This window comes from Nothobranchius furzeri, chromosome 2 (genome assembly GCF_043380555.1).
Source record: "Nothobranchius furzeri strain GRZ-AD chromosome 2, NfurGRZ-RIMD1, whole genome shotgun sequence".
Classification (NCBI taxonomy): domain Eukaryota; kingdom Metazoa; phylum Chordata; class Actinopteri; order Cyprinodontiformes; family Nothobranchiidae; genus Nothobranchius; species Nothobranchius furzeri.
Window position 1 is genome coordinate 14,526,301 of NC_091742.1, and position 16,165 is coordinate 14,542,465.

The 16,165-nt window shown below is 41.8% G+C and overlaps 1 protein-coding gene across 1 annotated transcript; it reads left to right on the top strand.

Annotated features, from left to right (window-relative positions):
* Nucleotides 1-8,117: 8,117 nt before the first annotated feature.
* On the top strand, nt 8,118-16,089 carry LOC107377865 (cysteine-rich protein 2). The gene is made up of 8 exons (XM_054748172.2): nt 8,118-8,322; nt 12,462-12,556; nt 12,745-12,802; nt 13,019-13,147; nt 13,366-13,434; nt 13,554-13,648; nt 15,156-15,213; nt 15,581-16,089. The coding sequence occupies exons 1-8, from the start codon at nt 8,280-8,282 to the stop codon at nt 15,643-15,645; spliced, it is 612 nt and encodes a 203-aa protein (XP_054604147.1). The 5' UTR covers nt 8,118-8,279; the 3' UTR covers nt 15,646-16,089.
* The last annotated feature ends 76 nt before the right edge of the window (nt 16,090-16,165 follow it).

Here is a 16,165-nt window from a genome sequence, read left to right on the forward strand (position 1 = left end):
TCAATCAGCCAAAAAGAGCACATCACCCCTCTGTTCATTGAGCTCCACTGGCTACCGCTAGCAGCACGCATCAAATTCAAATTGCTAACACTAGCATACAAAGTCCGAGATGGTACGGCTCCCATCTACCTGAATCCTCTTGCAAAGGCTTACGTCTCGGCCCGGCCGCTCCGGTCATCACAGGATCGTCGGCTAGCAGTGCCTACACCACGCTCAGGACAATCCAGACTCTTCTCATGCATCGTTCCACAAATGTGGAATGAACTTCCAAGCTCTACCAGAACAGGAGCTTCCTTTTCAATTTTCAAGAAACTCCTGAAGACCCTGCTCTTCAGAGAGCATCTTCTAAACTAGCACCCTCCCTGCACCCGTCCCCCCTCTCTACTGTCCACTCCTTGTTCCCTCCTCTCCATGTTGTTGTTGTTATTGTTGTTAGCCTCAAGGGCAACATCACTTGTAAGTCACTTTGGACAAAAGTGTCTGCTAAATACATAAACATAAACATGAACAGCTGTTAAACAATTACTGGTTGGGAGGAGAAAGAGGTGAGATATGAACTCAAGAGCTAAATATCCAGAAGTTTACGGTACCTTTGTGTGGTAATTTGTTGTTTGTGGAGGAATTAGAATTTTGTTTGTTTGATTCAGCTGGTTCTGCTGTTGTTGCTTTAGTCATCATGAATTTAATCATCAGTTTACTCATCGTTGGTTTAGTTGTCTGTTTAGTCTTCGTTTTGGTCAACGTTGGTTTAGCCGTCAGTTTAGTTGCTGGTTTACCTGAGAAAACAAAACAGGAAGAAAAAAACTTTATCCAACAAAATCTACAATTCAAATCTTGCTCTAACAGGAAAGTTTGAGATAACAACATATTTTAGAAATACTCACTGTTAGTAATAGTTAAACGGTAAAATCAGGTTTATGTCTTCGTCCTGATGAGTCAAACTGTATGCAGGTGTACTGACCAGCATCCTGACCTTTGACCTCCTTTATAACCAGAGAACATCTCTCTGGAACACTCAGTCTGTCTGTCTTTGTGAACCTGCTGATGCTCAAACAATGTTTCTGCTCTGTTGTTAAGGATGAACATCCAGGTTGGTCCATCACAGTTTCTCTGCTCATCAATCAGATTTCCACAAGATAAAGTGACGTCATCACCAGCTCTCACAGAGGTGAATGAAACCCGTCCAGCTGCTGCTGTTGAAGGAGAGTCACACATTTAGTTTGTGATTTTAAAATGTCCATAAGTCACAAGTTTGTGTCTAACATGAGGATGATTTTAGAAACAAGAGTTCTGTTTATATTCTAGAGTCACAAAGTTGATGTAGCAAAGACATAACTGTCTTAGTAAACAAATAAATATTCAGTAATGATGCAGCATCGCATTGATGTTTACCAACCTGTAAAGTGAATCATCAACAGGAAGACTGAAGACATCCAAGCCTGTCTGACAGCAGACATCGTTCTCTTCTGTCTCTGTTGGCGTCTGCTTCACTAATGTCTCCGTCTCCAGCGTGGTTTCCGCTTTCGAGATGAAAATATCCAGAGCTTCGTGTGGTTGGTGAGGTGTTATGTTTAGATAATGACTTCACTCTCAGGCTTTACCCACGTTCGTTTTATTCTCTCACATCAAGTAAAGAAATCAAACATTTCTACCAGTTAACGTTGGCTAAATGATTTTATGCCTCAGAGTTCATGGTTTAGTCGTGTTTGTGTTTTATTGCCCGCTGTCTAAAGGTACAGAGTGAGTGATTTTTCATCAGTTATATCTCATGTAGTACTGAAGGTTTTTCAGTGAAACCCAGAAAGTTTCACAGGATATAAAACAAGAGCCAGAAGATCAAGAACAAAACATCTAATTATAGAAACAGATTAATAAAGACAACGTAGTTTTCAGCCTGCTGTGAGAGGACAAAAGGACGTTAGACTTTTTCTATTTATGATTGATGTCATGAGAAACAAGGCGGAAAAAGATCAGTGGGCTTGGAAGATGTTAGTTTCTGTTAACAGCTAAATGAGGATGACCAGCGGCTCTGGTTCGTGTTTTCTGGTGTCATTTCTACATCTAAAGGTGTCAAACCTGAAGATTTTAGTGACCTTGTGGTTGACATCCAAGAAGTGCAGAATGCTTCATAGACATATAAATCAGATTATTGTAATGAACAGAAGGGGTGACAGGGCTGGCCTGGTTGAATCCAACCCTCGCTCACAGATCTGACTTCCACCAACACGGACCAGACTCCTCATCTCTTGGTACGGGGACTGAAGGACATGGAGCCTTTGTCCCTGAAAGACTCGAGGAGCCGGTCATCCTGTCAGTGTTCACCTCAGGTCATGGAAACGCTGACACTTCACCCAGGACCCCATGATGCTTCTACGATGGTTCGGTGTGCTCTGGATATCATAGACACCATTTTTATTTATTTCTAACTGGTTGAGACATTCCGGTTTTGAGGGAGGAGGATGTTGTGATGCTTTTGTGATTAGAGAGGTGTTAGTTTTTGTTACCAGATAAACTTTTATATGAATAGAAACAGCAGTGGGGGTCTGGTGGTTCTATTTCTTTTCTAATTTGATCTTTAGTGATTAAAAAATAAAAAGTTTGACAGAAACAAAAATTACATTAATGAAAGGGAAAACATTAAATATATATATTTTTTAAAAAGGCTAAATATTTTATCTGAAACATTAAATTAATCTTAATTTTTCATCCCTCCTTTTCTTTACCTGCAGCAGAAAAATCAGCTGCTACCAGCTAAAAGCTGTTGTTTGGTTTTTATTTTATTTTCTCTAATCTGACCTAAATGAAACAAAGCCACGTACATATGTAACCTTTACTGGAGACTTGCCAGGTTGCTGCCCTTTTTAGTACCTGTGGAGGTGGAGTCACTGGTTGCTCCAGAGTTTTCCACCTCGCTGCCTGCAGCCTTTTTCAGGTCTCTTCTTGTTGGAGTATGACAAAAAGTCTCAGAATATCCAGCATCCCTTCAATGACATACATTGTTGGATTGTGTTGTTTTTGTGTTGTGTGGCTGACCTCATGCTGCCTCCTCTTCCCCGGAGCCATTTCTCAGTTGTAACTGAAAACAATCTGAACCTCGTAGGCTGAGCTGAGTTAGGAGGTAAAAGAGAACCAAACGTGTTCTCTCACAAACAGTGGAACGCTGTCCGTGGTGCTGAACTCTGAAAAGTGGAGCGCTGTCCGTGGTGCTGAACTCTTTAATCTAATAGGAGCTTCAAAAGTCTGATTTGTATTCTGTATCAGTTTTCCTGGAGGAGACAGAAGGCTGGTCGTCTGTAAGGAGTCAAACTGCTAGCCTCAGACCTTTTAATCACTTCACTAAAACAGAAAATATGCAACTTGTGTCTGAATTTGTAAATTACTCCAGTTGATGGTGTGTTTATGTTACTTTAATCGCCATGTTGTGGTTCTGCCTGTAATTCTAGATCAGTGAAACCTCGGAAAGATAACCCGCCAAACAAAATCCCATCAGGGATGTTTGTGATGTTTTATCATGCAGATGTATCTATTTCAGCAGGTACTTTACTATTAAGGATTACCTAGCATCCGTCCTTTTACTCTTCTCTTTTAGCTTTTTATGATTTGTGTATTTTATTAGTTTTTGATTCTGAGGTTTTTATGTTCTATCTTTTATCGCAATCTCAAATTTTATGCTGTATGGTCTTATTTTGATACGCAAAGCCCTTTGGTCACCTTCCAAGGTTGCTGAAAGCCCTACACAAATAAACTTGATTGATTGATTGATTGATTGATTGATTGATTGATTGATTGATTGGTTGATAATAATAATAATAGTAATAATAATAATAATAATAATAATAATAATAATAATAATAATAATAATAATAACAATACATCAAACTTATATAGAGCTTGTTTAGGACACAAAGACGCTTTCATGCACTCTCACATTCACACACTGCTCGTGATGGTAAGCTACTTTGTAGCCACAGCCGCCCATTTGGCGCCGTCGGCCCCTTTGACCACCACCAACACAGCAAGTTGGGTGAAGTGTCTTGCCCAAGGACAACAGCAGAATACCCCTGGCGGGAGTTGGAATTGAGCCCATGACCCTCCGATCATGAGGCAACCCGCTCTATCTCCTGAGATACTACTGCCCCATGATTGATTGATTGATTGATTGATTGATTGATTGAGCAGCACAGGAAAGGTTAGAGAACTGGGGGGGGGGGGGGGGGGGAGAAAACAGGAAGTTGTGCGTTTGTACTAAAGTGATGTGAAGATTGACTAAAGAATAACGAAACATGACTTGATGTTTTTTTTTATACAGAAAATGTTTACACAAAATAAAATATTTGACCCAGATTCCTTAACTTCTCAGTTTAATGAGCACTGCCTCTCCATTCTGGACAGTATCTGTCCTGTCAGAACCAGATCAGTTCCTGCAGTGAACCCTACTCCCTGGTTTAATGACAGCCTTGGCAGCCTAAAGCACCAATGCAGAAAAATTGAGTGCTTGTGGAAGAAAACCCATCTCCACGTCCATCTGCTGCACCTAAAGGATCTTCTGACATCCTTTAACTCTGCAGTCAGAGACGCCAGGGTTTCCTATTTTTCCAACCTGGTGTCCCAGAGCAAAGGGAACCCCAAGGTGCTCTTTAACACCATCAGCAGCATTGTCTCTCCTGCCTCTCCTACAGCCTCTATCCACTCTGTTACAGACTGTGAGAACTTTCTGTCTTTCTTTGTGGACAAAGTCAATAAAGTTAGATCTAGCATCTCTCCTTCAGCCTTATCGCTGCCTCTCCCGACTCCAACAGGCCCATCATCCTAGATAGCTTTGCTCCTGTTTCTTTGCCTGAGTTAACCAAACTAGTTAACTCTATGAAGATCTCTGCATGCCCCCTCGACATCTTACCTTCATCTTTGTTTAAAAGTGCTTTTCAGTCCATCGGTCCCAGCGTGCTCTCTATAATTAATGCTTCTCTGGTTTCTGGTCAGGTCCCTGCTTACTTTAAGAACGCTGTAATCCACCCGCTTCTTAAAAACCGAGTCTTGACGCCTCTCTCCATAGCAGCTTCAGACCTATCTCTAAACTTCCGTTCATCTCCAAGATCTTGGAAAAGGCTGTGGCTAAACAACTCACAGCTGCTCTTGATGAACATAACATCTATGATAGCTTCCAGTCAGGTTTTCGTAGAGCTCATTCTACTGAAACAGCTCTTCTTAGGGTCTCTAATGACCTTCTGACTCACAGTGATGCAGGGGACTGTTCTGTTCTGGTCCTTCTGGACCTGACTGCAGCCTTTGACACTGTTGACCATCACCTGCTACTGGAGAGGCTGAGAGACTGGGTAGGCCTATCAGGAACTGCTCTGGAGTGGTTCTCCTCTCATCTTTCTGAGCGTTCCTTTTCTGTGGCCGTCTCCAAGTTTAGGTCCTCCACCACCTCCCTTACCCATGGTGTCCCACAAGGTTATGTGCTGGGGCCTCTGCTCTTACTCCTCTATCTGCTTCCTCTTCAGCACATCCTGAGCTCCTTCAAAGGAATCTCCTACCATCTTTATGCAGATGACATCCAACTGTACATCTCCTTTAAGCCCCATGAGATGTCTAAGCTGCAGCTGTTACACACCTGCTTAGACTCTATCAAAACTTGGATGGCTGGGAGCTTTCTACAGCTGAATGAAGATAAGACTGAGATCCTCATCTGTGCCCCAGACAAGCTGGTTCCCAAAGTCAGAGACTCTCTTGGTCAGCTTGCTTCTCACACCAAATCTTCTGTCAGGAATCTTGGCGTGACCTTTGACCCAGCTCTCACCCTGGATTCTCATGTCAGCTCTCTTGTTCGCTCTTCCTTCTTCCATCTCAGGAACATTGCTAAGCTGAGTCCCATTCTGTCCCGCTCTGAACTTGAGACAGTTCTCCTCACCTTCATCTCCTCACGCTTAGACTACTGTAACTCTCTTTTCACGTGTCTGAGCAAAATCTCCTTGAACCGTCTGCAGGTGGTTCAGAATGCCTGTGCTCGGCTTCTGACCAAGTCCTCCAAACACACCCACATCACCCCGCTTCTCCTCCAGTTTCTCTGGCTGCCAGTCAACTTCAGGGTTCATTTCAAGATCCTGGTTCTTGTCTATAGGGCCTTACCTGGACAAGCACCATCTTACATTGGCGATCTTCTTAGTCCCTACACCCCCTTTGATGGAAAACAGACGGTGAAACTCTAGGACTAGAAAATCCTGACAGATCTATGTCACATTGTCACTTAAGATTCATGGACTCACCCATCTTAACTCACAACGGGGAAGGCTGTTGTTGGTTTAGCGTCCAGGAAACAACAGAGAACGTCTCAGCTAGTAGACGCTAACAGTTAGCATTAGCAACTCCACCACACAGCAGAAATCCTCCAGACTTGTGTTGTTTGTGGAGATAAAACATCAACGTTGCAGAGCAAACAGAGTCAGCGGTAGAGTTGTATTGCTGTTAGCCAATCAGAGGAGAGATGTCCAGCTATCAGGAAATAAGACTCTAAAACCTGTCGGCTGAAGCTCAGGGCAACTCTTAGGTCTGAGAAATGGTGCAGCTGTATGTCTTTTCCCCCTGAAAACAACTTATAAGGCATTCATTCCTACTAGAGACCACTGTAAATGCAATGATTAACCAATTAATCATTTCCTTTAATTAAATAATTAAGCCAGATTGTACCGACAAACACGATCTGGGCTTATTTTTAGAACGCTGCACCCCGGGTCCACAAACTATCAGGAGTTCACTGTTTGTGTGAAACAGAATCAACACCTGTTGGTTCCTGATGAGGTGCATTCTGGTCATTTCTGTGCTTACAGGCCGTCAGCTCCCTGGTATCTCAGACGCAGGAACATGGCCCGTTTTATTCCCGGCTGCTGCGCTGCATCACTTAACATTCCCCATGAGGAGCTGAGCTGTCCATTCCAGGCGGGGTGGGGTGGGGGGGGGCACAAGTGGCTGCAGGGTGACATGGCTCCTGTAGAACAGTTCCGGTTTCATCTGATTTACCAGACACACCTGGAGTATTAATGTTTGAGTTAATTAACTAGGGGAGGAATTAGGTTACGTATACGAACGAGGTTACATTTAGTTTGAATGTGATCATCAGTAGCTCAGGAGGTAGAGCGGGTTGTTGGTTCAATCCCAGCTCCAGCCAGAGAATTCTGCTGTTGTGTCCTTGGGCAAGACCCTTCATCCACCTCACCTGCGGGTGGTGGTCGGAGGGACCGATGGCACCTGTGCTCAGCAGCCTCGCCTCTGTCAGTGCGCCCCGGGGCAGCTGTGGCTACATCGTAGCTCATCATCATGTGAATGTGTGTGCATGGATGAATGACAGATTGCGTTATAAAGTGCCTTGGGGGGTTCTAGGACTCTAGAAGGTGAAATATCAAAAACAGGCCATTCACCATAAAAACTAAAATGACTCATTTCAGGTCTTTTTTCATTCTGAGAGTCTGTGAACACATGAACTTGTTTTTATTCCTGTTTACTTTCAGTTTGACAAAGTTGTATTTAAAAAGTATTTTACCCCATCATGTATTAGAACTTTAAATAAAAATGCATTATAATACTTTATTGTATAATATACTCTCGTATACCCCTAACCTTCAGATAATTTAATGCATACGGTTTCAGCTTATTAAATAATGCTCGCCTTTTATGATTTTTATTAGTGATGAAATAAATGCCTGATGGTGTAGCTGCCATGTTGTGTCTTATTTCACTTAATGAGACCATTTATACTATTTAATATGAGGAAAACATAGTTTTTCTTACTTTATATATACTTTACTTAATATATTTATAAATATTAAAGATCGTTTACAAAAACAGCTAAAAAATTTATTAATCTTTTTATTTATTTCAGGTGACATGAGTCAACATAACGTTTACAGAGTAAGATGGAAAATTAATTATCTGCTTTTTCAAATATACACTTCATAACACACACACACACACATACACATACACACACACACACACACACACACACACACACACACACACACACTGCTATCACACGGAATTTTTAAAAACACATTTCATTCATTCATCTGTGGACTGCTTAGATCCAATCTCCCCTCTTCCTGGATCAGCTGAACATGGGTGTGACGTCAGTGGGGCGGGGTTATGTAGGTGCAGCAGAGCGGAGAGCAGAGAGGTGGATGAGTCTCCTCACCGCTCCTGGATCAGCAGCATCCTGAGACAGAGGCGTGTCTGACCCGCAGACAGACAGACAGACAGACAGGCCGGAGAGACAGACACCGATCATGGCGTCCAAATGTCCCAAATGCGACAAGACAGTTTATTTCGGTGAGTGTTTGTCCCGCAGCCGCTGCAGAGGCCGCTGCTAGCCCGGCGTCGTGATCGTTTCCGGAGGCTTCTGCTGGCTCGCGTGTGTGTGTGTGTGTGTGTGTGTGTGTGTGTGTGTGTGTGTGTGTGTGTGTGTGTGTGTGTGTGTGTGTGTGTGTGTGTGTGTGTGTGTGTGTGTGTGTGTGTGTGTGTGTGGTGGTGGTGGGGGGGCGGTGGCTGACCAGACCAGTCTTTATTCATTGGGAGTGAAAACTAGAGCTTTATGTAGCAATAAAATAAAAAAAATACTCTAGGATTTAAAAATCCTGCTAATCACTTTTTTCAAAAAAATTTTTAAATTTATTTTGCTTTTTAAAGAAGAATTAAAATTAAAGTAGAGCAGAAGATGGGCTAGAGGGATCTTTCTAGTCTGCTCTGGTCTGTTAACCATTAACCTTAATTCGTTTTTAATTAAGATTTAATTTTATTTATTGCATTTTTTCACTCTTGAGAGGTTTCAATGGGTTGTACTTTAATAAAAATATTAACTGTCTAATATAAAGAATATTATTAATTAGGTACTAATGGATTCTTTTTAAGTTTAACTTTTGACCAAGCATCCATATTTTTTATTTTAGTTGTTTTTGGGTATTTTTGTTTTTGAAGCTGAGTTGAATGCATGATTCATTATAAAATGGTAACTAAAATCTGCTTTAACAAGGACAAAGATGTCATTGGTCCCTAAAGTGGTCCATCTTACCTGCTGTAGAACAGCTGATCCTTATAAGAAAAGCTGCTTTATTCATGTTAAATTTAATATTTTAATATTATTTATTCAGAATTAATGTAAGGAGAAGAAACAAGCTGGAAATATTTCAAACATTTCTGCATCAAATAACCACTAAACTCTGTGTACATCTTCATGAAATATGAGATGTGGTGCTTTTATCTCATTTAAGGATTAAAGGTGGCAGAAACACTTTGAGACTGATCCTTCACAGTACAGCTGTCTGCGTTTACAAATGTTTTCAAAGTTGTAAGATCTTAATTGTTCATCTTTTTTACATAAATGTTTTCTAAAGAATCTGACGTGTTTTAAGACGACATTTAACAACAGGATCAATGCTTTTGTCATGTTAAAAATAACCGATCGGTCCGACTTAGTTACACTCAGCTGTCATTTTAGCGATATTGAAATCATTAAAATGCTTGTTTTGCTCTAATTACTCACAATTCATGATAGATTCTTGTTAGAATGAACTTTCTGTGATTTAAAGTTTATTTTTCCATTTTAACTGCATCAGATTTGACTCACATGAAAACAGATCAGCTGTGGCGAGACTGTTTTCCTCCCAGACTGATCAGAGCCAGCTCAGACTCCATGGTTACTTCTGCAGCTCAGATCAGTCATATGTGATTTCACCGTCTCTGGATTAGATTACACAGAGCCGTTAACGAGCCTGTTTGCTGCTGGACATCAGAGATAAAATCCCTTATTCTGCATTAGATTAAGATAAAGTGCTACTTTTGAAGCAGAATGGAGGTTTTTCTTTTTCACAATTTTGCTCCGAGTTTATCCACTTATCTTAATTTTACTTTAGAGCCACGCGGACCTGATGGTTAATAAATAATTGATTGTTTTATGGATTTACTGTCTTCCTCCTTCGTTTCCCAGGAGAACAGCAGCTAAACCAAACCCTGCAGCCTGAAACCATCACTCTGCTTTTATTTACTGATTTAGCAGCGAATCTGATGCTTTTGCTGCTTCGTGCACCTGCTGAGAAAATCCCTCTGAGCTCTAACCCTAACCCATCATCTCAGTGTTTGGATTTAGTTGCTTTTCATGAGTAAAAGTTACTTATTTGAGCTTTTTCTTTTAACATAAACTAAAACAACTGACTGGTTGCCACAGCTTGGTGCCTCGCTCCCCCTCAGTGTGACAGCGGCTGTCACGGATCAGGCTGATGGGCCGAACGGCCTCTTGAGTCCAAACAGGAAGTGTCATGTCGTATCAGGCTCAGTTTATCTGCTGGGATATTTTAGGAGGAGAAACAAACAGATAAAAGATTGTTGGTGAACTTCTCGCTCCCTCTGTCCATCCATCTGTGTGTCAGACCAAAGTCTCTGCTACCGTGGTGACAGAGCCCGGCTGGGCCCAACAAAGAGGCTTTTATGTGTTAGTTTGCTTTAAGGGGGGTTAAGGAAAAGGCCAGGTTGTGTAATGTTACAGGAACACGCTGAGGCCTTTTGTAGAGAAAATAGTGAAAAAAAAACTCCAATGAGAAGATGAAAGGTGTTCCGATTTGAAGTTTCCATCACTCTGATTCCAGCCAGGAGCAAAAAACTAAAGTTCTGGACTTTTTAAACATTTTACCCGTCTCTCTCTAAAAGCTGAGACCTGCAAACCAAAGTGAGTTTAGCACACAGAGAACTAGTTCACCTGTCCAACCCATTCATCTCTTCGCCCCACTTCTGGGGACTGGTAACATGGGGTCAATGACGGTTGCCTGGCAACTGGTTCTGACCAGAAAATGGGCCGGTCCTCTACAACAGAAAAATGTCTGTCGGAGGTTTCGAATAAAGTTGGTGAGAAATTACCGTTTGAATCCGAAACGGGTCAAACTTTAACCCTTTAATATGTTTTAGTCCTTTTATTTTATTAAATCGAGCTCTGAGGTCATGCAGAAAAAAAAAACATATGGAGTGTTATTGTTCATTATTAACATCCCAATGTTTTTAATAGTGGTTTAAGTTATTATCATTTTTTACATTAACTTCACCCTCTTTGCCCAAAAAACGGAAAAAAGTTCATAATTCACTCTTTCATATTGCTGTGAAATTTAAGGGTTAAATAATTCTGAAGGTTTTCATCTTAAGTGACAGAAAAAGGAGCCGGAAGTTGTTGTTCCAGGACCAGGTTTGAGATAAGTCAGCTAAGAGCCGTCACTAACGCTGTGTCTCAGTAAAGCTGATGGATGGAAGAGCCGACTGAAGCTTCATGAAGTAGATTGAATGTTATAAAATAGAAGCGTGGGAGTCACGGCCTGACCTTTAAAACGCTGTGGAAAGAATTTGCTTTTGGCTGATACGAACCCTTAAGTAGCCGTTAAGTGTTTTCTATCACGTGTGCTGCAGCCGACACTGGGACACGGCTGCACTTTTATTAATCACAACAGATTCCTATTCATGCTGGTTTACATTTTAAATCACTGCTGCAAAGATTTCTTTGATTAAATGTGTTCATAAGAATAAGTCGTTTCTAATTGAAAGAAAAAGGAGGAGGAGTCAGGCACTACTTACCTGGAAGCAGAAAGGATGAACAGGTGTGTAAAAAAGGATCTGGATCTGTTCTCCTAATTATTAAAAACTCAGAATAAAACTCTTCTTTTTCATATGAACCAGAACCTGCTGCTAGCTGGGTTAGATGTACAAATGCAATTTCCTTTAGAAAAATACTTCATCTTTATCTGTTTACCCCACATCTCTGCATAGTTACAGTTTTCTTCTGTTTTAACTCTAAAAAAGACAACCTTGGATTTGATTTCATGTTTATATAATAATAATAATAATAATAATTATAATAATAATAATAATAATAATAAATGACAAATGGCCAGCACTTGTATAGCGCCTCTCAGAGTAAGGACTCCAAAGCGCTTTACACTACAGTGTATCATTAATCCATTCACACACACATTCACACACTGATGGTGATGAGCTACGATGTAGCCACAGCTGCCCTGGGGTGCACTGACAGAGGCGAGGCTGCTGAGCACTGGTGCCACCGGTCCCTCCGACCACCACCAGCAGGCAATGTGGGGTAAATGTCTTGCCCAAGGACACAACAGCAGAATTCTCTGTCTGGAGCCGGGATCGAACCCGCAACCTTCCGATTACTGGACAATCCGCTCAACCTGTTTAGTTACTGCTGCTACTGCTAATAATAATACAATTCAATTCAAAGATACATTATTAATCCCAGGGGGAAATTAGAGTTAATGACTATAATAATAATAATAATAATAATATTGATGATGATGATGATACTAATTATAATGATGATAATAATAACAATAATAATAGTAATAATTATTATTATAATGATGATGATAATAACAATAATAATAATAATAATAATGTGTCATTTTCTTTCCCCGCAGCGGAGAAGGTGTCCTCTTTAGGGAAAGACTGGCACAAGTTCTGTCTGAAATGTGAACGCTGCAGCAAGACGCTGAACCCGGGTGGTCACGCCGAGGTAAGATCAACAGAAACAGGACGAGCTTTTAAGTTTGTTAACAGCTTTGTTATTTTACAAATCTGAGCAGGGTTTTTTATTTTATTGAGCCAGAAACGGATGAGAAGACGACCGCATGAATCTAAAAGTCCAAGATTAAAGAAACCTTGTGTTTGTGATAAATCTGTTCCTCTTGCTTCATCCTGCAGCACGATGGGAAGCCGTACTGCCACAAGCCCTGCTACGCCACCATGTTTGGACCTAAAGGTTCTGCTTCACCTCGTCTTCCATAAATCACACACCTGGTATAAAGAAAGCATCAGTTTCAGGTGTGTGTGTGTGTGTGTGTGTGTGTGTGTGTGTGTGTGTGTGTGTGTGTGTGTGTGTGTGTGTGTGTGTGTGTGTGTGTGTGTGTGTGTGTGTGTGTGTGTGTGTGTGTGTGTGTGTGTGTGTGTGTGTGTGTGTGTGTGTGTGTGTTCGTAGGTGTGAACATCGGCGGAGCTGGTTCCTACATGTACGACTCTCCTGTCAATGAAGCTCCTGCTGCGGTTTCCATGGAAACCCTTGCCAAGCCAGAGGAGGAGAGAAGAGCCCCACGGGGACCAGTGAAGGGTGAGAAAGATGTGGAGCAGAAATAGAAAAACTGTCGTGTTGGAATTCAAACATGCAGGAAAAATCTCTGGTTTGGTTTAGGTTCACTTGAAGCTCAGATCCTTTAACTTCCTCCTTTTAAATGTGCTTTTAGACTAGTCAGTTCCATAACTGACCAAACAAAAGCTGCATTATTTAATCCCAAAGTTAAAAAATGTAAATATTTGCTGTAATTCCAGCTGCCAGCTTCTCGTCCTTCTCTGGAGGACCCAACATCTGCCCCAGGTGCAACAAGACAGTCTACTTTGGTGAGCTCACTGCCTCACATCCCTTCATGTCCGTGTCTGAGTGTGTCTCGGTGACTCAGTCGTCTGGTTGCCGTGGTGACCGTCTCCATGGCGGCCTCTCTGTGTGCGTTTCTGTGCAGCTGAGAAGGTGTCGTCTCTGGGGAAGAACTGGCACCGGCCCTGCCTCCGCTGTGAGCGCTGCAGCAAGACTCTGGCTCCAGGCAGCCATGCAGAGGTGAGAACATCTGCCTGGTGACAAGCAGCTGTGGTGGAATTCATCAGAGGAAGGTTACACACACACACACACACACACACACACACACACACACACACACACACACACACACACACACACACACACACACACACACACACACACACACACACACAAACGACATTATGACATCATATGGTACCAGCTAACGTTCTAGGGTACCTCTTAGCCAATAGCCATGGCAGATTTAAATTCAAATGCAGTGCAGAGTTTTTACCTGACAACGGCACAACACTGACAGTTTTAGGCAGAAAATTTAAATTTTAACTAAAATGCACTAAAGTGCAAAACTATTGACTACACGTGTCTGCAGCACGATTAGACACACATTTATATAGTTTATCAGGAAAAATGAGTTGATTTAGGGGTGCCTTGCTTTTTTAAATAAAAACATACTTTAATCTGTGTTCTTTATTTTATTATTATTTGCTTTTTACAAAAACTGTGAACCTAAAACATCTGAAAGCTTTGGGGTCTCATTTATCAAACATTGCGTAGAATCCTTACTAAAACCCTACTTACGCTCAGCAAAAAAAATGTACTTACGCCTAGTAGGTTTGTGATCTATCAAACATGGAGTACGCACAGCTGAACGCAATCTCCACTTCATCAATCAGAAACTATCTAGAAAGGTTCTCAGCTGCTTTTTAGTCACACCCCGCCCTCACCACGCCCACTTTCTGCCATAAATGGTCAATGCAAAGTGCCTTGTGGATCTCATGCATATACATAAGCCGGCCTGTTGCAGCCTTTCAATCACGACCGCAGATCAGGGAAGTACTATTTCACAAGCAGAAGTTGAGGTACCTGTGGGTGAGGTGGAGAAATGAAAGGAAGTGCTTTTAAAAAACAAATAAGAGAAAATCCACGGAGTGGCACAGCGTTGCTGAAGCCGTCAATGCTGAGTTCTTCAGAGAGATCTGTGGTGGATATTAAAAAAAATGGTCCGATTGGGATTCGATCCCCAGACTCCTGGATGAAAGTCGCGCACGCTAACCAGTCAGCCAAACAGAGATCTCCCCTGTACAAGTAACCAGGGCGCATGATCAATCAGGTCACAGTGACAGGACACACACTGTCACTGACGCATGACATTCTGTCTCAGTCTGTCCCCCTGCTGATATTCTGCACTCCATATTCTGCGCTTCAGGCTGTGTGTGCGCGCATGTGTGTGTGCGTGTGGGGGGTCTTGTTCTGTGTGAAAACGAAGCAGTACAAGTGATAATGCTGCAGGAGTTCATAATTTTATCCTTCTCAGCAGCAGCACTGCAGGTGCTCTCTGTGTCCAAAATGTCCATAAGCCAGGTCCTTAGTCAACTTAAAGTTGCACACATTTTTCTGCTAAGTTTTCTTTCATAAATCCCAAAGTTTGCATGGAAAGTTGCTTACGCAGTTTTCCGACCCGTTTTGTGCGTAAGCAAGCTTGATAAATGAGGCCCCTGATCTCTCGTTTTTGTTCCTGGTGCAGCACGATGGACAGCCTTACTGCCACAAGCCCTGCTACGCTGTGCTGTTTGGGCCCAAAGGTGAGAAACGTAAAAACCTCACACCTACATGACTTTATTCTAGCTGAACCTAATGACATTTCTTGCTTTAGCACGTGAGCAACTAGTGTGTTTCTGCAGCAATTCATTTAGTAAAATGAAAAATAAAGAATTTTCTGAATATTATTCAAAATTGTGTGTGAAATGATAAATGACCCGCACTTGTATAGCGCCTCTCAGAGTCAGGACTCCAAAGCGCTTTACACTACAGTGTGTCATTCATCCTTTCACACACTGATGTCAACAAAAAGCATGTTTAGAAAAAAATCAAAGGTATAAAACCCATAAACAGTTTCCGTGCAGGAATCTGAATGTTTGTGTCGTTTAACTTTTTTCTTGATCGTCTCAGGTGTGAACACCGGGGGGGTCGGCAGCTACATCTACGACGACCCTGACGCCGAGGCGGAGTCTTAAAGCCGAGCAGCTCCAGGACTCGGCGTCGTTCTTCTGCCTTCAGTAGTTGTTGTGATGAAATAATCGGTACTAGACTCACGGGAAGGAACGGCTACACATTTATGTTGTATTTGTACGTTTATATTATCTATTTTTTGTACTGAAACAAGCCTTTAATAAGTCCTCCAGATTTACCTTTAGGTTTATCAGTTCTACAGCCAAATATCTATCAGTATTATTTATTGGAGGAGATCAAAGCTCGTGTGTTTTCATCTTCATCAGTAGGTTTTTAGACAGACGTGCACTTACAAACATGTACTGTATGACAATGAAATGTAACGACTCACCTTTTATTGTCGGTGTTTTTCAACCTGTTTCTCCAGGTTTTATTAGGAAAGTTACTGCAGTAAAGACACGTAGATTTAACTCGATGACATGTTTTATACAATAAATCTGTGGGAAGCAGGTCTGTGTTTGTTTACTAACATGAAAGCAGAAACATCTGAGCTGTATTTTAGTTTATGGTATGAAGACTCACGGT

What these genes read in the sequence shown, in the direction of transcription:
- LOC107377865 (XM_054748172.2), top strand. Translation starts at nt 8,280, where the DNA reads ATGGCGTCCAAATGTCCCAAATGCGACAAGACAGTTTATTTCG. An exon ending in CACCATGTTTGGACCTAAAG is followed by an intron (nt 12,803 to 13,018) that starts GTTCTGCTTCAC and finishes GTGTGTTCGTAG; the next exon opens with GTGTGAACATCGGCGGAGCT. An exon ending in TGTGCTGTTTGGGCCCAAAG is followed by an intron (nt 15,214 to 15,580) that starts GTGAGAAACGTA and finishes TGATCGTCTCAG; the next exon opens with GTGTGAACACCGGGGGGGTC.